Below are 22,763 nucleotides of genomic sequence, written 5' to 3'. Positions count from 1 at the left end.
AATGATAACATAAAAAATTCTAAACATATTTGAATATTTCTAATAATTTAAATGTAATTAAAAAAAAGACTAAAAATATGTTGCTAAAACCTAAATATTTTCTGTTAAACACTGGGCTGACCGAGCCAGCAGATTTCTCTCTTTTTTTATTTTAATTTTGAACCATAAAAGAAAATTAAAAAAAAAAGCGGATTCTAAATTACTGAAACTATTTAATGCGGTAACTGACATCACACACACACGGCACAGAAAGATGCGCGCCAGTATCATGCGCACAGACAGCGTGCCAGAATCGAGTTCTCTTTCACGCTTGAACGAACATGAACACACAGAATTATGCCAAAATGTTAAATAGTTTGGAGCAAAATAATGAGACTGACGTCATCTCAGCTTTACGGGAAACTTTACTGAACAAGATTAGATGATAAACAAACGTTACAAAGCATAAAAAAGCATAGAGCGCAGCGCGTTTAGTGGACTGACGCTCCCCTCCCAGCTCCACTTCCTCGCCACTGCTCATGGGTAATGTAGTTTGTTTGAATATATTGTAAAGGTTTATAACAAAACGGTCAAACATTAAATGAAACATACCATAACACAACCATTACCCAGTGTAAATCAATATCAATTACGACAAGTAAATTGTAACATCATGTCAGTTTTGTCGAGTATCCTCATAATAGAAGTCTTAAATAAGTTAAATAAAGTCGTAAACGTAAAGAGTTGTGAGAAAATGAGACACGTGTAAGATTCGCATCATGTGCAGCAGTGGCAGATCTTAAAGTGACAGAAGCCACTAATGCTGTCTGTTATTAATGTTAATAAAAGAACAAAGGTAACAGAGAAAATTACTCACTGCTCTTGATTAAAAAACTTTTGTAGCTTTAATAAGGATTAATCTATATTTAATTTAGAAACTTTATTAAATTTCTGTATATTTCCTACCTGTTAGGTAGGTAGGAAAGGCACATGTTAAATATGACATTTATTACGGGTTTATGTGAGGATTGTATTAAGTTCACTTAAATTAAAAGTTGTTATATTTTTATTTGTTTTGTTTTGTTTTAATTGATAGCTTTCAATTACACTTTAGTATTGAATGGCTATAATTAATGTTTTAAAAAAAAATCAATTTCATTGAGACATCAGTATCTAGAATCAGTGATACTGACCTTCATTCATAAAAAGATACCATTAAACAAGTATTTAAAATATACTGTCTTTATGTTGTTTCTACATTCATTTGGAGATTAACTTTGAAATTATTACATTATTAAATATATCAAAAATGTATGATATACACACACACACATATACATATACATTATATATATATATATATACACACACACACACACACACACACACACACACACAAATACTTGTTTAACAAAGTCTATGCAAGACATAAAATCACATAGATACACATAGTAAATGTACACTATAGCCTTTCACTTCTCCTAAAAATGCCAAATGGGGAACTTGCCTTAACTATAAGGCACAAAACTATGAGAGACAAAACCACCCACTCCAAGGCGATGAGGTCTCTTTTGCAGATCTATCAAATTTTGGCTGCTGGAGTCAGTGGGAATAAGTGAAGCGGAAGCAAACAGAAACATTAACATTGCAGATGTCTTTTCACAGAATAACAATTAAGTCATTTAACAAATAAAGGCTATATCTATGGCCATAATGAACCAAAATCAACAACCAAATCCAGGAAGCATCTAAGCAAATAAGAAGAGGACAAATGCTTTGTGGATGGATAGAAGAGTCTTTATGGCCCTAAAAGCGCACCAACTGGCTCTAACAGGAGCCCGCATTTGCTCCAAACATCAGCTGTTAAAACCCATTAAACAGTGATGACTGAGTAATGACATGATCAAACAAGAGCAGAGTATGTGTGTGCTTGTGAGCATGCACACACACAGATACAGTCAGGGTAATAATGGGAAGTGAGAGCAAAAGTGAAAAGAAAATAACTGAATAGGTAAGTGAATGTGGAAGTGTCATTTGGGGTAATGTCAGATGACATGGGTCGAGTTGGGTCTCTGAAATGACCGGCCCCTCCCCCAGGTGACATCACAATGAGGAACGGGGGAGCTGAGCGGCAGCGGCCTGGGGAGATTTTCCTTTTCTGCTCCAATAAACTCAATCACCCGTCCTGACAGGGCTGGAGGATGTGCATTTCTTCACGCTAGATTGTCCGTTTAAATTCTTTGATATTGCAGGAGGAGGTGGGAAAGCAGAGAGTAAGCCAAGTTCACAACACACTCAGTTGCCACCAAGGTCAAGAGGACAAGCTGACGCCGAAAGCCAGTCAGAACTCATAACGATCCATACCTCCCAAAACAAAAGATAACTATCGACACAGGTCCTACTCTGTCAAAAACTAAAGATTGACAGCCTGCTAATTAGAAAAAGCTGCTAAAGAGGCTTCATGCTCTGCAACTTAGAGAGTTTCGGCCAGCGTTTATGCCAAGCACCCCAAACAAAACACTGCAGACACCATTAATTATTAATTAGCCTAAGCCTCTGACTACATATCCATTCAGATTTATTATATATTAGAAATTCTTAATTCTAGCAGCAAACCTTGTGTTGGCAACAGTGATTTAATGTGTTATGCTCATGAAGAAGCAGTACTGAATTAAATAAATAATAACTAAAGTAAATAAAATAAATATATTTTTTAATTAATTCATTTTGAAAATGGTCTTTGCTCCAGGCAGGGTTATGAAAACTGTACCACTAAATAAATAAATTAATAAAAATAGTTTAGAACGGTCCTTGCTACAGGCAACATGTATCGCTTATAAAATAAGATCAAATAAAAATAAATAAGTAAGATAAAATGATTTTCCAGTGAGCTACATTTTTCAAAATATCATCTTTCGTATTCCACAGAAGAAATGGCAGAATTTTTATTTTTGGCTGGACAATCCCTTTAATTTGTATTTAGCCTGTATTTTCCTTTAATACTCATGAACGTCTGAAAAGAAAATGAATATTTTAGTGCATCAGAGCCGTGTTAATCCTGCAGCCAACTGTCATGCCATCTCACAGCAGTGAATCACGCAGCACACAGGATTAATCTCGGCCCAGTGTGCCCGCCTTTCCACGAATCCACGCTGCCCCAGAAAATACATAAGATTTAAGCGTCCACACAGCGTGAGGGAGAAAAGGACAGGCGAATAAATCATATCCAATCGCTTTCTGCAGAGAGGCAGTCGTCTCTCTCTCCCCACACTTTTCAGTCACAGCTTAATGCACCGGAGAAAATACAGCACAGCAGTCTGGTCTCCACTTGGCACAGAAGGCCAGGGATTGCATAAGCCAAGACTACAAAGGGAAAAGGAATATATCAGACATATATAACACAATATGGCATAGGGAATAGAGATTATTAGATGGTCATTTTGAAAATGGTTATGTTGAAAATAACACTAGCAGGTTGCTTTAATGTCATGCTGAGCAGCCACAAATCTCTTCTTGCATCACACCATTGTATATAGACTTGCACTTTTACTATGTTTTGGTATCGGCAAGCGTTCATAAGCATTAACATGAACATCACAACACTGCAAACCCCTGGTCAATGTCCCTCCCCTTCTCTGCAGCCAGAGGGCTTTTGGCTGCAGCTCCACATTTCCCATTCACTGTCGTATAGGGGAATCTATGTTCAAACAAACCCTGTGAAAGAGCTCTCCAAACTCGGCTGCCATTTGCTGTACTGCTCGGAAAAACTATTTTACTAACTCTGTATTGACATCTGTTAAGGTAACAAAAACACTAATAGGGTCAGTCTCCCTTTCCTGGAACATCTAAAGCATGTTGTACTGTATAATGCATCCATCTGATTGGCTGGCCATTTCACATCATTCAGGAGTTAGGGTATATAGTTTAATTACAAGTTTATATCAATCTGTCAGGAAACAAAGATTGTTTACCAGTAATCAGAATTGATTTGGCAAAGTTTACACAGTTAATATCATTGAATCTTTAAAAGATATTCAATATTTTGAAGCCATAACCTTGTGAAATAAGGACTGTTTCAAGTATCTGTATGCCAACAACGGAAGACCATGTGAAGACTATTTTTGCACATTGGACTATTATTGTGGTAGCATTCATGTCAGTGGCACATTAAGAAACATTACAAAGAAAACAAATCTTTGGTGGTTTGATGTCAGTCAGACAGCCACGTGCTGTCTATATTAGCCCTTCTTAAAATACTGTGGCAATGGCAACTATATACTATATAATGTAAACTGTGTAAAAAAAGAAGCATATTATTAGACAACATGTTTCCAAAAAAAAAAAAAAAGAGGTTTTTATATCATTATAGTAAAGACATAAAAAATGTAAGAAATATGTACTTTATTTAACATTCAAAGCATTACTACATCCTATTAGAACACTGTTAAATCTCAAGACAAGAGAAACATTTGTTACAGGCAATTTTGCTTATAAACCCAAAGAATGCAAGACAAGGTGGTGATGGCAAGGAGTAGCGCTGTAGAAACATACACACAAAATGTATATAAACAATATATATTTAACTATAACCTATATAGCTATATAAAATATAAACAAATGAAGAAGAAAAGTCATTATGAGGAATTAAAATAGATGTTTGCACATTTGTTTTTACTGTTAAACTAATCACAATTAAAGGTGATCTAAGTAACTTTTTTACCTTAACTGAACAGCTTCGGAGTCATTGGAATGGTTATATTACTTATTTCGGGTTGAATGGTGGTCGTTGTTTCGCACCCCCCTGGTGCCCGTGAGCGGAAAATCCGCACTTGCAACTTTGAGCCGGCCGGCCGCCGCGTCAGGAAGTATCGCGTGATATCAGGTCTCGCGATGTAAACAATTGCTTTACGGCCAAAAGAAATCTGCTAAAATGCTGTCATTATTGCGCTCCCTCACGCTGTTCGAACCCGAATGAAGAAGACGTTTTAAAGAATGTCCCATCTGCTTTGATGTCGTTGATCTACTAGCCTCTGGTGTCTGAGAATCGCCAACGAGTTTTTACAACAGTGTTGTCAAATATCTATTCCGAAGAAAGCGAGAATACAGCGAAGAAATCCCGAAACTACTGAGCCCTGTTTTAATTCCATGATTAATCTAACCATATTTAACCAATGTCAAGTTACCATGTAAACTGACAGTCCTAAAAAAAAAAAAAAATCTATAGTTTTTTGCAGATCCTCTATTCTCCAGACCCCAAATTCAAAACCCTTGGTTTAAATGGGCAGTTCTTGGTCAGAATAAGTTGCAATGTGCCCCTGACTTTATGCCGACTGGTCAAATTACTGTATCTACTACAAAAAGTTAGCAAAAGCTGCCACAATAGCACCACTCATCTTTTGTTTGTTTTTTTTTTATGTGTCCACTCAATAATTATGTGCAAACACTCTATCTGCTTAAAGTGACAAAATATTTGCTTTCTTTTATGACATTTGAACCTTGTGGGTTGCAAAGTATTTATAGCACATGATATCACTATCAAAGCAGTTATGCTAATTTGTTCGCTAACAGCTCATTCGAAACAAGACCCATCATCAGGCCATTCCTGTCATCATTCAGCTGGGATATGATCTTTAACTGAAGACCACAACAACCAAACGTGGTTTTAGCCTAAAAAGAAAAACACCTGACTTAAATTTCAAGGGTGTTGACTGTAATTGGGTGTTGAAAACAAATAAAAAACACCATACCTGATCCTTAGGGATAACTTGCCCATACTTATTAATAATTACTTTAATGGCCATATGAAACATTTCTTGCCAGTTGACGCAATATATGTTACTCTCAAAGGGACTCATTTTGTAACACAAAATGTGCATTCATGGCTATCTTCATGCCATGATTTCTGAGTTACTTCTATTCATAGACTTTCAGTTGATTTCACAGTGCGGTCTGGGCTTCACGACTGTCAACTGAGATACTTTTTCCTCTGCCAGCGAAACCAGAATATCTACCCCGCAGAGACTAGCCTTCCTCCCAACTATGATTTTCTGCATTTTTTTATGAGTTTCCATTGGGCAAAACTGGTATACTTGTCCAAATCCAACTTCAAGAACTCAAACGTCTTTGTCAATCTGCAAACTGCAGGATTTCCATGCAATCCATCAAGACTAAAAGAAACCACTTCCCTCATTTCAGCTCAGAAGGGTGCAAGACAAGGCAGCACAGCCAAAATCACAATGAGCACTTTGACAAGACAGATGACTCACCTGCAGCTAAGCTTACGTGCTCGTATTTACGTCTGACAACGGAGTAACTAGGTGTGTTTCTGAGACTTTCAGCTGCTTCACCCAAGGTAAAGGTGAGTATAGGTGTGGCCCCGTGTTGTAGTGAAAGGCCCATTTGTCTGGAGCTGGAGGGGGCAGGGGAGAACAGAGGGGAAGGGGGAAGAACGGGGGTGTCAGACATTGTTGTGACTCAGCAGGGGCTGGTGATCTTTACTGAGACAGATCTGGTGCAGAAAGAGCACCGGAGAGGAGGAGGAGTTGGTGTTGTGTGCATGCCAAAGTGGCAGCAGGGTGTGAGGCCGGCCCACTCCACTCTTCATTTACACTCCAGTGAGAGCGTCTGTCAGCCACTCAGGCCACAAGAATGAGCACACAACAATATTGTGCTCAAAACATCAGCAAACTGCTTCATGAAACCTGACCGTGAATCAATGTATTGCAGAAAGCAGAAAGAACTGGGCGTGTGTCAGGAGAACACAACGCTTGTGTTGACACTATGATCTAAACCTAGAGTGGGCCAACCGGTTCTGTGCTTACAAATAATGGACTGAAAATCTGAGATTTAAGGGAGCCCTGTAATGTATATATATATATACACACACACACGATCTTATAACAAACAATCACGATCTGAATCGTGATCTTCCCAATTTTTAGATGTACTATCGAGAATATCCAGACTGGAACAAGCTTACGGACTTATCTGCATAATTTGCAACACAATATTGCATTAAATAATCAGTTGTAAAATAGTCATTAAACCCTGAGTTAAACTTTAAAATACTGCATAGTCTGTATGAATTAAATATACATTGATTCTTATTTAAAAAAATCTTTATGTAAATACTCGCCAAGATGGACATATTTACATATTTTTGTTTATATTTGACTGCCTGAAAGCCCATGTATACTTTGGTCGTCCTTGTTCAGCTTCGTCTCGCAGCGCGCACACAGAAAGCGTGTGAGGATCAGTCTCTTTCGCAGTTAAATGTGCTTTTAATAACTCTTTTTAAAATAAAGCATGTCCCGCAGTAGACTGCATTTTTCGACAATCACGTTACATGATTTGACTGATTTGGACGTAAAGTTTAGGCTTTTAAGGAGGGGCGAAAGCACAATAAAATATAAATATATAAATATTTATTTAGAGTCAAAAGTTGCTTTCAAACACTCCTGTGTATATCTGTGTAAGCGCTCTTTCAAAGATTTCTATTTACAACTTGTTTTTGAAGCGTTGATCATTAGCCAATCACTGACATATCTGTTGCGCGTGCGAACAGAAGTGATCAAGTTAATCAGAATCCGCTAAACAGCGCTTGTTTTTCGTGCTGTTCAGTACACTGCAAAGTTTCTGGATTTACAACTGTATTTAAATGCATGGTTGAATCCAAAACTGCCATGACTGGCAGTGATATAAACATAGCAACAGACGAGACAAAACAATCTGATACTGTATGTCAAAATAGATGTGCATTAAGTCTTATAGTGTAAATGCAAACTAATAGACCTACCACTTGTTCTAATGTGTACAGGTATGTGTTTTTGTCCAATTTAGTTAATTATTCAGACTGAAGCGGTCTGTGCTCAATTAGTCTGATTGGTTCCTCTTGTTCATTAAAAAGAACCACCCCAATCGAGAGGTTTGAACAGAATGTTCTGTTGTATGATCATTGTTGCATGCAGCCAGCGAGCACAATACAACTGAAAACTGGGCTGACTGTTTATTGTCCAAAGATAATTTTGCAATGCCCAAGTCTTTCTTTCTCTCCATGCAAAAATCACAAATTCACAGCTCTACAGCTACAGTCATAACGAACATTATACGCATTTAATTTCAGAATGTATTAATGATGGTACGGTTTCAAATATTAGAGTGTTGAAATATCATTAGTGAAGCAATGCCTCACAGCTCAGCAGCACGGCTATTTGAAGCAACTTGGATATTAAGCTGCTCTCTGCTTATCATTGATGAACAGGAAACACGTTTCAACGTTAATCCCCCTGAGTGTGAAAAAGAGGAACAAAACTTATTTTGTCACACAATTTCAGCAGTGTTTAATTCAATATAATCATTTGTAATGACTTTAGTGGCTGGGGACTGTAAAACTTACAAAAAATATTATATATATATAAATATTTTTGATTTACTTTTTTTTTTGTCTTTCCTCCAAAAATGTAATCAACCTCATTTAAAGGGTTAGTTCACCCAAAAATGAAAATTCTGTCAGTAATTACTCATGTTGTTCCAACCCCGTAAGACCTTCGTTCATCTTCGGAACACAAATTAAGATATTTTTGATTAAATCTGAGAGCTGCATCACTGCCATAGGCTTCTAAGACATTAGAAGACATTATAAGACATTATAACTTGCTGGCCCAGAAAATGCATTAAAGACATCGTTAATATAGTCCAAGTGACTACAGTGGCTCAATCTTAAGTTTATAAAGCGACGAGAATACTTTTTGTGTGCAAAAAAACCCCAAAATAACGACTTTATTCCACTTTTCATTTCCTTCTCTTTGGGCCTTGAGTTATTTCACGTAGTGTTTTAGGCACGTCACACGCATCACACACATGACCAGCGTCGGCCAATAGTGAGCCTACGTGTGACGTACAACACAGATGCGCTGCACAGTTATACTACGTGAAAAAACTCGAGGCCCAGAGAGAAGGAAATGAAAAGTGGAATAAAGTCGTTATTTTTGGGGGTTTTTGCGCACAAAAAGTATTCTCGTCGCTTTATAAACTTAAGATTGAGCCACTGTAGTCACTTGGACTATATTAACGATGTCTTTAATGCATTTTCTGGGCCAGCAAGTTATAGTGTCTTAGAAGCCTATGGAGGAGTGATCCAGCTCTCAGATTTAATCAAAAATATCTTAATTTGTGTTCCGAAGAGGAACGAAGGTCTTACAGGGTTGGAACAACATGAGGGAGAGTAATTACTGACAGAATTTTCATTTTTGGGTGAACTAACCCTTTAATAATATACATTATCATTGCATGCCATCTATATTATATATGAAATATCATATTTTTACCTATTATAAAATGTTGTCAAGATTGCCATTCCAAATGAATGAATGCTAATTATCTCAATTGGTTTATACATTTTTTTACATTAAACAAAAACTTGAGGGCACGTACATTCAATGTGCTGTAAAGCTTTACTATGACAAGCTGATTTACAATAAACTGCTGCTTCAATTCTAAATGTTATATGAGATGATGTCTAGTTAAAACAATCGGTTCACACACTTGAAAAGCTGTTAACCAATCTGCTTGCAGGATATCCTGTTATGGGTTACATGTCATTCTGCAGTGTGTGGGTGAAAGCGAATGATGTCAAGACACAAAGAAACAACAAATGACTTTGAACTGGCATAACCTCAGGATTAAAACACAACAGCACAAGGCTGGCGGTAACAAAAGATGCATAGACCACTTGGGTGTATGCAAACAGCTATGACATGTTTTGTGGGCGGAGACAACCTGGTGGCAGAAAGTGACAGTTCTATAGAAGAAATCAGTATAAGAGAAATCAGAATCGCAAGATATAAACTTGATATTCTGACTTTTGTTCTCAGAATTGTGATATAAACTTGTAACTGCGAGTTATAGTGAGAATTGCGAGAGAGAGAAAAAGTTATTCCTCTCAGTGATAACAGATGAGAGGAAAACCAATCATCTTCCATCCTGATATTGGTACTCTACTAGATGAAAAGGTATATCAACAAAACCTTACAAGCGAGCCTCTCCCTCAGAGTTAACTTCTATCACTCATGTTTCAATCCCTGCAACACTGAAAGCACATCTGTCATCATGGAGATGCCCAGACAGACAACCAGTCTGCTGTTCCACAGTGACGTCAGTGGCAAAGACCTGTGAGAGCTGCTCGAATGGCCAAGTTTACCATTAGAAAACACTCTCTGACTGACTTTTTTCAGCCATCGTGAGTGAATAGTATGCGAGTACTGGACAAATAGAGGTTATTGATACATTTATTGAACTTTCCCATGGCTTGGTTTCCACTAAACACTTATAAAAAAAAAGGCTGAATCTAATCAATAGCAAATAACAGTATGATGAAGTTAGACAAGACTTCTCCCTTGATTTGTGTAATGGTATAAAAAAGCAATAATCAAGTAGCGCATAACACTTTGAAACTGTTGTGAGGTTTGCAGTAATGAAATGATCGAAGGAAATATAATTCAATGTTACAATGGTTTTCTCTTGCACTTCTTGTCTATATGAAATGATCAACCCTGCCACTAACTGAAAATGTTTTAGACTTATTGTTGAATGGCCATTTGGCCTCTAAAATGAGATCAGAGACAGTTTGGATCACATTTGAGATATGAAGTTATAAGCTGTAAGCAACAACATGACAGGATTAAACCAAACAAAACCATGTTATTGGTTGATGGACAATTTAAGATGGCAGCATAGCTCACACAAGCATACGAACTTCGAAGCCAACAATGACAGAACAATCAACAATAAAAGGTAGTACTAAAAAGTACTTGTAGAGAAAAATAACATGCACAAAAAAAGCAGTTCAGGTCTGTCATTATTGTTAAATAAGTTGTTAAACTAAAAGCATTAAAACATTTTTTTTTTTTAAATAAGACAGAAATAAAATAGAATATGAATATTAGATAAAAATTTAAAACTGAAATAAAATAAGTTGAAGTACTAAAATTGGGGGGAGGGGAAGCAAAACAAATATTATTTACAAATTAATAAAAATGACAAAAGCACATAACAAAATGACTATAACTTAAACTAAAATTAAAATGAAAACTGAAAATATATTTAAAAAAAGGCAATTACAAATATTAAGAAATACCTATAAAAGTATATAAATAATACTAAAATAACACAGGTCATGTTATGTGTAGTTTCCTACTAGTATGCAAACAGCAGTACCTCAACTGAATAATATGTCCGAATATGAGGTATTACAATTCACAAAACAGTAGGTGGAAAAACACAGAACTATTGTATCTGCTGAAATTCAAAAGTCTTCAACCAGTGGAAACTTTCCCATAATGCCACAGGAGCTGTCAAAGTCAAAAAAAAGTTGACACTCAGAGAACTGTAAGCTACAGTAAATGGCTCTTTCCAAGTGCTATAGGTACCAAGAAAGCTGCACATCATGGTGAAATTGCATTTGTTAACTTGAATATTCACTGCTGATAGGTCAAAAGACAAACAGGTCAAAAGACAAACGGGTCAAAAAACAATGTCAACATGGCAGATGCAACATGTCCGTGAATGTATTTATACTACACACCAGCAAACCTAATAACATGTTTAAGTGCATCCAAATTCTCATATATTCATTGACTTGCCAATGGAAACTGGCTTCTCAAAATTGGAAGTAAAGCACAAACCTGGTCAAGAAACAGGCTTGATGACCAACATCACACACATAAATACAAGACTAACCCAATAAAAGCTCAATGCTGACCAACACAGTTCATTATTCAGAGATTTCATAAAAACATAAAGGTGTCCACTTAAAGCTACAATATGTAAAAAAAAATTGCCACTAGGGGTCGCTAACCTCTTACAATAACAAAGGCGTAGGTTGATGACGCAGTGATAAGCGGAATGATGGGACTTGCTGTCATGCTGATGGATCTAATAATGTTTTTGGATGAGTGAAAACATTCATGTTTTTTAACATGACTGTGGTATGAAGCAGGTCGCGATTGCTAATGAGAGACGGATATCAGCGACACACGCGAGTCCCGCGGATATAAAGGAATAAGGACATTTCATTCAACCGAACTACCCGCAAGTGCTGAATTACTACTCACACAGGTCAGTTTATTAGACGAATGAAACTTGTGAGGTAACGCAGCGCTGTTTCATTTGGTCTAACGTTACACTATCATATTAAACAGCATTTGAGTGTGTTGAAAGTTATGTTATTCTATGTGTTAGTTTGTTTGCTATATGAGACTAGCAAGAAGCTAGATCAACATTAGAATATCATACTGAACATATTCTAACATTTCATCATGTTGAGCTTTATAACATTGTTTTATGTACATTTGCTCACCTGTCTAATAAAATACATGCAAGAGCGGCGTCCCTGTCAAGTCATTACTTGTGAAGCTCTGTCAAGTCCAAGTTAGTTGCAGACGTGGAGCTCTCGACATCTCGAAAACGCCATGCTGATATTGATCCTCGTTTTATTTCTCCTTTTGTCCCAAAGTATGCTTGCCATGGTCCATAATGTTTGAACGAAACAACAACAGAGTGCCGCTAGACATTACGCACTACGCAGTTGTCCACGTCTGTCGCCATGGTTACTATGGCAGTACAAGCGGAAACCAGGGATAACGCGGATATTACGTCATTAACAGGTGACAAGTGAACAGGGACAGGCACTTTTTAAAATTGTGAATTTCTCTGAATTTACAAATTCTTGGAAACATTTAGGATAATGGAAGTACACAACTGAAAGAAATATACAACACTGTGCAAGTGGTTTTTGGGTATTTTGATACAAAATTCTTACATATTGTACCTTTAAGTATATGGTAGGATCAGACCAGAAGCAAGTTTGTCCACATAACTCATACATACCTGTCAGTGACTGTGGACCGTGTGTCACTCATTGGGCTTTTGTTTTTAGCTGTTATTCGTCCTATATCCTATAGTCATTTTCAGATGCATCAGGAGAAGCATCGGTTTCTGATGTCGCATGAGGCTGTTGCATCCGTATTCTGTTGTGTTGACCAGGAGGTTCTCTAATTAGAAAAAACAGAAAATGTATTATAAAAGATTCCATGCAGTTCACCAAAACAGCAATTCAATCCAAATGATTCCAGACAATCATATTCAAAACACACCCAAAAGTCCATACACTTATGCCATTATATGATAGACAACATAAAAGTAGCCTATGTAATACGTTTTAAAAACTTTAAAAGTAAAAAAAAAATAGCACATAAACAATATGCATGATATTTTCCAACACCAAATAACTCAAATTATTTGGTAACTCAGTAACTCAAATAACATTTGGTTCATCCAGAGGTGGTGCTGTTTACAAATAAACAAAAAACGGTTCATAAAAACAACATTAACTCTAACGTTACATCTAATATACTTGAAATTAATATAAATAAAACATATAAAATGTTCTATAAATACAAAACGTATTATCTTGTTAGGTTTAACAGTAGGCTATAGCAAGTCAGTCAGGAGGCTTGTACAGTTCAGCTTAATAATTTAACCAAAATATAACTCTCAGAATTGGTGTTTTTTCGTTATTGTGCAGCTGTAAATTTACCTTCGTATTTCAGCAGCAGCTCCCAGGTGAAGTCGAAACACTTCCTACTGCTCGAAGTTGCACTGCTTTGGAAATTAATTCACTTTGGAGTTTCCTAATGCTGTCCACAGCCAACACAACAGCAGTTTGATACTCGTACTGCAAAACGAGACAAGGCCTTTGCTATGCTAAAGCTAACAGCAGCCTAATAACGTCCACTCCAAAACTGAGACGCGCTATTTCCCCGACAACAATAACAAACAGCCGGCGGCATCCACACCGATCCCACAGTCACCCAGACAGGGAAAAAATGCACGGGCTCATACACGTGTCACTCTCGGAGAGTTTCTATGGAGCGGCGACGAAATCACTTCAGCATCAAAATAAACAAAACCACTCGATAAAGTTCGCATGGGTATCCCCGCATGCTTTTAGAAATGATACCGAGCTCGTATGAAAGCAATGGTCCACGTTAAAAACCAGTTAGAGGTTGTAGGTTCCGATCCATCAAACTGGGGAAAGTTGAGATGTGCTGCTGCTGCCGTGTCTCCCGCGGGGCTGTGTCTCAAACCCTAGTGAGAGAGTGAGCCTGCATGGACAGCATTTCCGATTCAACCGAGCTCACGCGCGCTCGCTCTGCTGAGCTGAGTCGGAACGTACACACAAATGTTGTACAAGTAGTCAGGCTCACTAGAATTTGAGAAACAGTCAGTGTTATGAAAGTGATGATGGTGATTCAAAGTTGCTTCTTCGCGGAGATTCAAACTCTAATTAAATGGTTAAAAAATAAGAGTCTGTGACAGATAAATGACTTAATGTAGTTTTGGATTGCTTTGAGTGTAGACGTTTTTGTATTTTGTTCATAAAGACGCTCAAACGTACATAATTTGAATGGAACATTTGTGTGAGACTCGGACAAGGCGTTCACTTTTCGTCCATTTTCCGTGATATTACGGGTTTTTAGGAAAGGTCTTGAATTTTCATATTTACCGCTGGCTAAATGAGTTTATTATTCCGTTGGAAAATGTGAGCCAGTCACTGGTTAAATTAAATTAACTTCAAGCCCAAGAGTGCGAAATTCTTCAACTATTATGTTACTTTGCCACTTGGTGGACGTTCGCAAAATTGCAACGCGTTATGGACGCTTTTTTAGTCTTACTTGAGTTGGACCTTTTACATGCATTATGGATTTTGTTTTGTAATTAATCTACGTAAGATATAATAATAAAATGAAGACACTGTTTAAAATACACGTAAATGTAGGCTACTTATTTCCCCCCAAAAATTAAGTGAATTAAGTGAAATGAATCTCAAGATGATTTCTTAGAGTTACTAAGATTTCTACCTAAACAAAACAAAAAACACTTTAATAAAAAAGGTTAAAACATTAATATTAATGTTATAAAACTAAACTGCTTTAAAACAACTATAAAACATCATGCCAAATCACTTAGGCCACAATTATTTATTTTCCAAAAATCTAAGTTTTTTAATTAGACTTTTTTCATTTTACAATGACACCACCTAGGCATTTTTGTTATTAAACCCCATAAATATCTTAATGATTTTTGATTCAGAATGAATGAATTTCTGTATGGCCTCTTAATGTATTTTTCAAGTTAGGCTAGTAGATCTGTACATAAAGAAATGTCTTGTCAGTCAGAATTACGATTCTTGCCACTTTATCTATGAAACAATTACACTCGATTTCAACATAATTTAAGGCTTGCAGTGTGAGCGTAGCTTTAGCTATGATGTTCAATCTGACATGTGGAATGAGACAACACCCAAAATACTGATTTGCAAAGATGGATGATGATTTTTATTGATTTTATCAACTGGTGTAATCAATTCACTGTACCTCATCACTCAACTTCACAATTTGAAAATGGTTACATTTCAATAACAAGACTTTTTGGATTTACTTTTACATTCGAGTCATTAATCACACACAAAGCATTCAGTAATCTTCCAGAAACATTTAGTAGAGTTTCATGATCATTTCTGAACGTTGCACATACTAAAAGTTTAATGGGAAAGAATGTGCATAACTAATTAAAATGTATCACAAGTAGTTCCTAATTACAAAAATATCAAATATTTCCAGTACTTAACAGTTTAAACACTTATGAGTACAAATATATCACATTAGATTTGATTGTAAGAATTTTGTGTTAATCATAATGGCAAATAAAAAACTTTGAAACAGCATGGGTTTTCCCATGTGTATATTACCAGCCAGAAGTGAACTTTAATGGCTGATATCCTTTTTAAAAAATATGTAAACATCTATTAGCGGCAGAGATTTATTAGCTGTAACGCTGATTCTCATTCTTCTCTCCAGTGTTAGAAACGAGAGGTCCAATCTGCAGGCTGCATCTAAGAGATCTTTCAGTCTCTCTTCACGTCCTGCCCGTTGACCTCTGCCATCCTGTGACGATTCATCCAGTGCTGGTATTTGACCAGGGATTTGCGGTATGCGAAAGGCCCGATGTCAGCCATGAAAACCCAGGACAGCGCGTACATGGCCACGCCGCCAATCTTAATGATGAACTTGGGTTTCGGAGAGATCAGCTCACAGTACAGCATTTTGCCGCCGACGAAAATGCGCATGAATACAAACAGCAGAACGAACAGAACGTCCACCACGTCTCCCAGTAAGCTGTTGTAGCGGCCAGAGTGTTTCAAGAACCAACGCGTCTGGAGGAGGGGGTTCGTGATCTCGCTGCCAAACAGCACGGCACAAGACTCGATGCCCGACTCCCCCAGCCAGAGAGTGAGCATAATACCCAGGATGCTCATGGTGTGGTGAGCGAGCATCACCAGGCCCTCTGTGCGGAAGTACACACACCAGGCCATGTCAAAGATAAAGTAGCCCAGACTGATCACCATAGCGGTGATCTGCAGAGCGGTGTTCTTTGTACCTGCAGATGATATACAGGAAAATATGAGAATTTGCCATGAAAAAAAAGACAATACGGCAATGCTAATATAAACATAATATATTAGGGGTGTGCGATATGTTTTTTCTATACTAATATCGTAATTGTTGTTTTAACAATGAGCGAGCTAACATTATCGAGCATTTCACTTCAATCAAACAAAAACAAGCCAAATATCAGCTCAACTGCAAATGTGATATTGGATTTATTTAATAATTCAGTAAACAAAATGCTAATATTAAGTGGGTCACATTTTATACACAATATTGTCTGTTTTTGTTCAAATTCACCAATGAAAATAGTTTCAAACAAGCCCCAGCAGAACTGCGAGCTATTTTGTTACTGAATCTGTGTTTTTGAACAAATCGGTTGAGTAAATGATTCAATGACCCATTCATTAAAGGGATACTCCACTTTTTTTGGAAATAGGCTCATTTTACAACTCCCCCAGAGTTAAACAGTTGAGTCTTACCGTTTTCGAATCCAATCAGCCGAACTCCGGTTCTGGCGGTACCATTTTTAGCATAGCTTAGCATAGATCATTGAATCGGACAGGACCATTAGCATCTCTCTCAAAAAAATTACCAAAGAGTTTCGATATTTTTCCTATTTAAAACTTTCTGTAGTTACATCGTGTACTAAGACCGACAGAAAAAATAAAGTTGCGATTTTCTAGGCTGATATGGCTAGGAACTATACTCTCATTCCTGCGTAATAATCCGATTCAATGATCTATGCTAAGCTATGCTAAAAGTGGTACCGCCAGACCCGGAGATCGGCTGAATGGATTCGAAAACGGTAAATCTCAACTGTTTAACTCTGGGGGAGTTGTAAAATGAGCCTATTTCCAAAAAAAGTGGAGTATCCCTTTAACAGTTACTTGCTTTGTTTTGTAATGAATCAGCCATATGAACAAATCGGTTGACTGAATGATTCAATGGCTCACTCATTAAGAACGAATATAAAGTACCTACTTCCCTAGTCGAAAAACAGTATGTGAAAAGAGTAGCATGTCCAAATTCAACAGTAGGTGCAAAGTAACTGGATGACTGACATTATTATTATTTTTTTTAAATAAATGAATCTTTAATCAAAATAACTTCCCCTCCCTCTTGCAGTGACATCTCTCCTCTTCTCTGATGATGTGTTACTGGAGTGAGGGCGAGACAACCTGTCACTCACATGAGATCAACCAATAGCAAACCACAACCATCCAATCAATTCCCAATGGACAAGTTAAGTCCCGCCCTAAATTTTTTCTTGTTTGATAAGCCATTTCACTCAGATATACATCACAATAGGGAAGAAGAAAAGATCTTCGCTACTTCCGTTTCATGCCGACTTTAACGGTCGAAAAGTAAGTTCTTCATCCAATTCTGTATCTATTTAGTATGTGATTTCAGACGCAGCGGATGACTTGCAGCACCTATTGATGGTTTTAGTGTCATACTTAAAGTATAATTAGTTTTTTAACCATATATTTTAATATTCAAAATTATTTATACAATTGTAATTGCAGTATAAATGCATTTATGCCACCTCTGAGCTGCATTAAACAGCCGCACACCCCTATTAAATAGATTAACATTTGGTACATCTTGCCTGGGTTGGTGAAAGGCCACGGTCCATCTATGTATCCAATGTAAGCAGTTATACAGACTGCAAGGATGCCATGGAATAGTGTAACTAGCCGACAGTTCCATTCATAGCCACAAGTGCCATTTGCATAGCACAGCAAAGCATAAAGAGCAATCCACCCAGCTAAGCACACTCCGACTGCCAGCATCAACGGCGACATCTTTATTCTGTGAACCTAATCAAATACAGTGAGCTGTCACAGATTCAGAAAACACTTTATCATGCATGCATTCATGAAAGTACTTACTTGAAGCACCACGATACTTAAGTGACTGTATAAAAATGCCACTTTCCCTTTGATTCTGATGTGGAATAAGCGCTAAAACCACTTGAGTATGTCTGAAGGGACAGTGGATTTCACAGTTGAGAAATACTAGAGTCTGGCTTGTATCTGGGTGTGTCAAAACTAGACCAAAAGTAACTGTGGCAACCTTATTCACAGCTCTTTATCCAAATGTTGTCCAAACCTCAGATGTGAAGCAGTTGAACTATGTCAATATTAAGTTACTTTATCAGGATATTGATATGTATGTATAGGTTTGAGAAATGAGAAAGGGTTCTTAAGCCCCGTTCGCACCAAGAATGGTAACTATAAAGACAATAACTATGTTAGCATTCACACCAATGCACGATAACGTTCCATGTCATATAAGTGAACTGCAGTTTTGTCGTCTGCCTCTTTAAAGTCTCAAGCTCTTTAAAGCAGGATAGATTCTGATTGGCAGTCAATGTTTTATCGTTCATCAGCTGGAAAAAAAAAACATTCTGAAAGTGTTTTCAATGATATTGTTTCTCTATGCTGTAATCGTTAGTTGTTGTGTGGATTCTTTATATATTTAGAACAATTTTACTATATCTTTATCATTATAGTTATCATCATTGATGTGAACGGGCCGTTATTCTTATTCATAACAGGTTCAATAAAAAATACAATAAAATTATACTTTTTTTTATTAAAAATAAATGTATAAATTGCTCCTTTTCATTAAATCATATTAACTGGTTGCTTTTAGTGAATCAAAAACATAAAAATAGATAAATCTAAATAAAAGAATTAATAAAATATGTGGTTAACACTTTATTTTATTGTGTCCTTGTTACACGTTACATGTATTTTACTATAGTAATAACTATTTGGCATAATTACATGCAACCTACCCTAAACCTATAGTAAGTACATGTAGTTAATTGTTATTATTAGTCAGTACTTAAATGTATAATTATTACACTGTAACGGGGACACATTAAAATAAAGTGTTACCAATTTTGTGTTTATTATTTTTTATATGATATTAGGAATAATTATTACATTGCATTGATACCGCTTATAAATTAAAAAGTAAAATAAGATGTATTTCTGATTTCTTGTAGGGGGAGACCAGGGATGGTAGTAACAGATTTTGTTTGAGCATCAGTAACAGGTTGTGGTTGTTGTTTGTGCTAGATCTCTCAAAATTTGACACATGGTAGCCATATTTGTCTAGAACAAATAAAACTCACTTGGACGTGTACTACACAATCACAGATTGTGTGAGTTAATGTCAAACACAAAGAGTTCCTTTGTTACAACCTTCCCCCGTACTGGGGTGATTTGTAACACAGGCTGGGAATAGATGTAACAATGAGAGATGATTTGCTGAAACAGTATGCACATAATCTAAATTAATGCAAGAATGTTATTGAAGAACAAAGAATAATCACTTTTGAAAAAAGTTGGAATACAAAAAACATATTGTATTTCTTTTGGTCTTTAAATTTAGCACAAAAACAACTGCTGTGTGTGTTTGTGTCTGTACTGTATTCCTGTCACAGTCAGTCGCTGGCTATGTTGCCATCCACTTTTGCGATATCACATAAAAACTGCTGGATTAAAATGCCAAGATGAGCATAAATTCTGAAAATGTGCATAAAAAACATGCGCTCAATTGAGGCGGATAATGTTTAATCTGATAATCTGATAAGAAGACATGCGCATGTGTTACAATGAAAACATATTAACCACATAAATCTCTTTGATGCGCAACAAAAAAACAGAGGATGTGTTTGATACCTGGACTCCTGATGGATACTTGGAATCATCATAAGGGGTTGTAACATATTAAATGAACTCTTACAACTATCACCACCCCAGACAACCATAACTTAGATTTAGCATGAATGCAAAACATCAAATTAAACAAGAGAAATGGCTATAATTTAGGTTATGTAAGTTAAATAATTGTATCGATAATGCAATGGTTGCTAGGCTAGGCTAAGGCTAAATTTGTTTTTACTTTCCTTCCTGAAAATCTGGGGGTTTTTTGGTAATAAAATCTACAGTGTTGCTCACAGTCACATGCCACTTCTCCTGTGAGCTCGAAAAGGTGTGTGTTGAAATATACAATTATCTGACCATTTAGCAACAAACTTTTCTTATTTCCAAATGTTTTCCTCAAACGTATTAGAAGAATCGTTAACAGAATAGTTAAATTCCTTACTATTCCCATAGTTATGGTACCAAAAAGTCAGTTCAATAAATAGAAATGTCCAATGTAATTGCATTTTTCAAATGTAAAATAAATAAATTAATAAATAAAGTTCATAAATATAAGAGTAAATTGGAATAATCATCTCAGAGAGATCTTAAAGGGACAGTTCACCCAAAAATGAAAATTCTATAATTTACTCACCCTCAAGATGTTCCAAACCTGTATGAATGTCTTTGTTCTGAACACAAATTAAGATATTTTGAAGAACGTTTGTAACCAAAGAGTTGTTGGGCCCTATTGACTTCCATAGTATTTTTTTTTTTTCCATACTATGGAAGTCAATGGTTCCCCACAACTGTTGGTTAGTTGCCCATATTTTTCAAAATATCTTCTTTTGTGTTCAGCATAAGAAAGAAACTCATACAGGTTTGTAACAACCTGAGGGTGAGTAAATGATGACAGAATTTTCATTTTTGAGTGAACTATCCCTTTAAGATTATTTGCTCGCAGTAGATTACTGATGGACCCAGTCTTAAGCTAATCTTCTGAGCTGTGGGTTGGATGAGGTTAATTAAATTAAAAGCAGGTTAAACGTGTAGCCATGAAATTAAATCTGTTTTTAAAACAGGAAAAATGTATATACCTCTTAAAATAGTCACCTCAGTAGCATGTTCATTGACAGGCCGGACAGTTATTGAGTGCTCAGCATGGATGCTGTCTTCCTCCGTGCCTCCCGCTTCAGCATCACGTACAGAGGAGCAGCAGCGGACCCGACACGAGGCATTGAGGGATCTCAGTGTCCAGCTCCGGCATCGTCTTCTTGGAGATGGTACGCAGATCACCACACAAACAAAAGGCACATTTCAGCCACCCAGTCACTCAGCGACTGGACAACAGCGAGGATGACAACAAAGAGTAAGGCACATCCCTACAGCAGGGCGACCTCTGTTGGTATGGAACGCGAAAGAGAGAGAAGCGTCCCTCACAACCACAGCCGTTGACGACGGAAACCTCGTTGTTTGTAGTCAACATTTCACACTGGATGACTACGAATTAGCCTAATAGTGTTTTGTGCCAAACGGAGGGGGGAAAAACTGAAAGTTTGCCCAGTAACCCGAAGCAAAACGCCGTCGTGTACCACAGAGCCGTTGAAAAACAGAATTGGATTTGATTCAAACAGTGTTTCTGCGATTTTAATTTTTATGAAGTGCCTGCTGCTGATAGCAAATTTTCACAGTTTGACGATTATAAGTAATAACAATGTCTGTAGCAGAAGTATTTTGGTGGTAACTATATGGTTACTTTGAGCTTAAAGGGATAGTTCACCCAAAAATAAATCTCTGTCATTATTTACTCACCCTTAAGCTTTTCTAAACCTGCATTAAGGTTCTTTCTTGTGTTGAACATAAAGGAAAATATTTTTAAAAATGTTGTTAACCAAACAGTTGCTGGACCCCATTGACTTCCATAGTAACGTTACAGAGAAAAAAAACACATTTGTGTTCAGCAGAAGAAAGAACTTCATACAGGTTTAGAACAACCTAAAGGTGAAACTCGAAAAATTAGAATATTGTGCAAAAGTTCATTTATTTCAGTAATTCAACTTAAAAGGTGAAACTAATATATTATATAGACTCATTACATGCAAAGTGAGATATTTCAAGCCTTTATTTGTTATAATTTTTATGATTATTATGAGATTTTGAATTTGTGTTTTTCTTAAACTGTAAGCCATATATTTTTTTCGAGGTTCACCTGTACATGAGTAATGATGACAGAATTTCACTATTCCTTTAACATATTAGAGGCCCTCAGTTTTTCGTAATTTAACAACTAAAATGCTAAATCTGCAATTATAATTGTAGAGCTAATATATGCAACCACTTGACATACAGATTATCATTACACAGATCAGTGAGTGCAACTCGTAACAAGTGCATAATTCTAACTCTAAATCAGGAAATATGCTGAGCTCTAAGTAAAACCAAACAAAACTAACAAATTATCTTTAGAAAATATATCAGTGATAGCCTATTTACTTTTTTCCTTTTAAAAGCTGTAGGCTAGTTGACCAGAGGGAGTAGCAAGTTATAAAGACTGAGTCTGTGGAATGGTAAAAACAGCTGTTTCAAATTAAAAAAAATTCTGTCCTTAAAAAAGGTT

General features: G+C 36.6%; 2 protein-coding genes across 5 annotated transcripts in view; both read right to left on the bottom strand.

The window, feature by feature from the left end:
* The window catches only part of arhgef12a (Rho guanine nucleotide exchange factor (GEF) 12a), a 49,071-nt gene extending 34,876 nt beyond the window's left edge, over nt 1-14,195 (bottom strand). For 2 of the 3 annotated variants that reach the window (XM_084126702.1, XM_084126703.1), the window contains exons 1-2: nt 13,574-14,119; nt 12,865-13,028 (exon numbers count right to left, since the gene is read on the bottom strand). In XM_084126702.1, the coding sequence (XP_083982828.1) occupies nt 12,865-12,896 (32 nt within the window). In that variant the 5' untranslated portion in view covers nt 12,897-13,028; nt 13,574-14,119. Of the gene's footprint in view, nt 1-12,864; nt 13,029-13,573 lie in introns of all 3 variants that reach the window. The other variant, XM_084126701.1, reaches the window with a different exon arrangement.
* Nucleotides 14,196-15,351: 1,156 nt separating this feature from the next.
* Nucleotides 15,352-21,498, bottom strand: tlcd5a (TLC domain containing 5a). Of its 2 annotated transcripts, none has more exons than XM_084127547.1 (3): nt 21,244-21,498; nt 18,097-18,307; nt 15,352-16,476 (listed from the first exon to the last, which is right to left on the bottom strand). In XM_084127547.1, the coding sequence occupies exons 2-3, from the start codon at nt 18,290-18,292 to the stop codon at nt 15,944-15,946; spliced, it is 729 nt and encodes a 242-aa protein (XP_083983673.1). In that variant the 5' UTR covers nt 18,293-18,307; nt 21,244-21,498; the 3' UTR covers nt 15,352-15,943. The 2 variants fall into 2 exon arrangements, with proteins under 2 accessions (XP_083983673.1, XP_083983674.1); XM_084127548.1 differs by having other exon boundaries at nt 21,260-21,495.
* Nucleotides 21,499-22,763: the final 1,265 nt, after the last annotated feature.

The sequence above is a fragment of the Abramis brama genome (genome assembly GCF_963993115.1).
Source record: "Abramis brama genome assembly, chromosome: 10".
Taxonomy (NCBI): domain Eukaryota; kingdom Metazoa; phylum Chordata; class Actinopteri; order Cypriniformes; family Leuciscidae; genus Abramis; species Abramis brama.
This window is presented reverse-complemented; position numbering and strand designations above follow the sequence as displayed.

Coding starts and splice junctions, on each gene's coding strand:
- tlcd5a (XM_084127547.1), bottom strand. CDS start 18,292: ATGTCGCCGTTGATGCTGGCAGTCGGAGTGTGCTTAGCTGGGTGGATT. Junction 16,477..18,096: donor GTGGCCTTTCACCAACCCAG/GCAAGATGTACC, acceptor TATCATCTGCAG/GTACAAAGAACACCGCTCTG.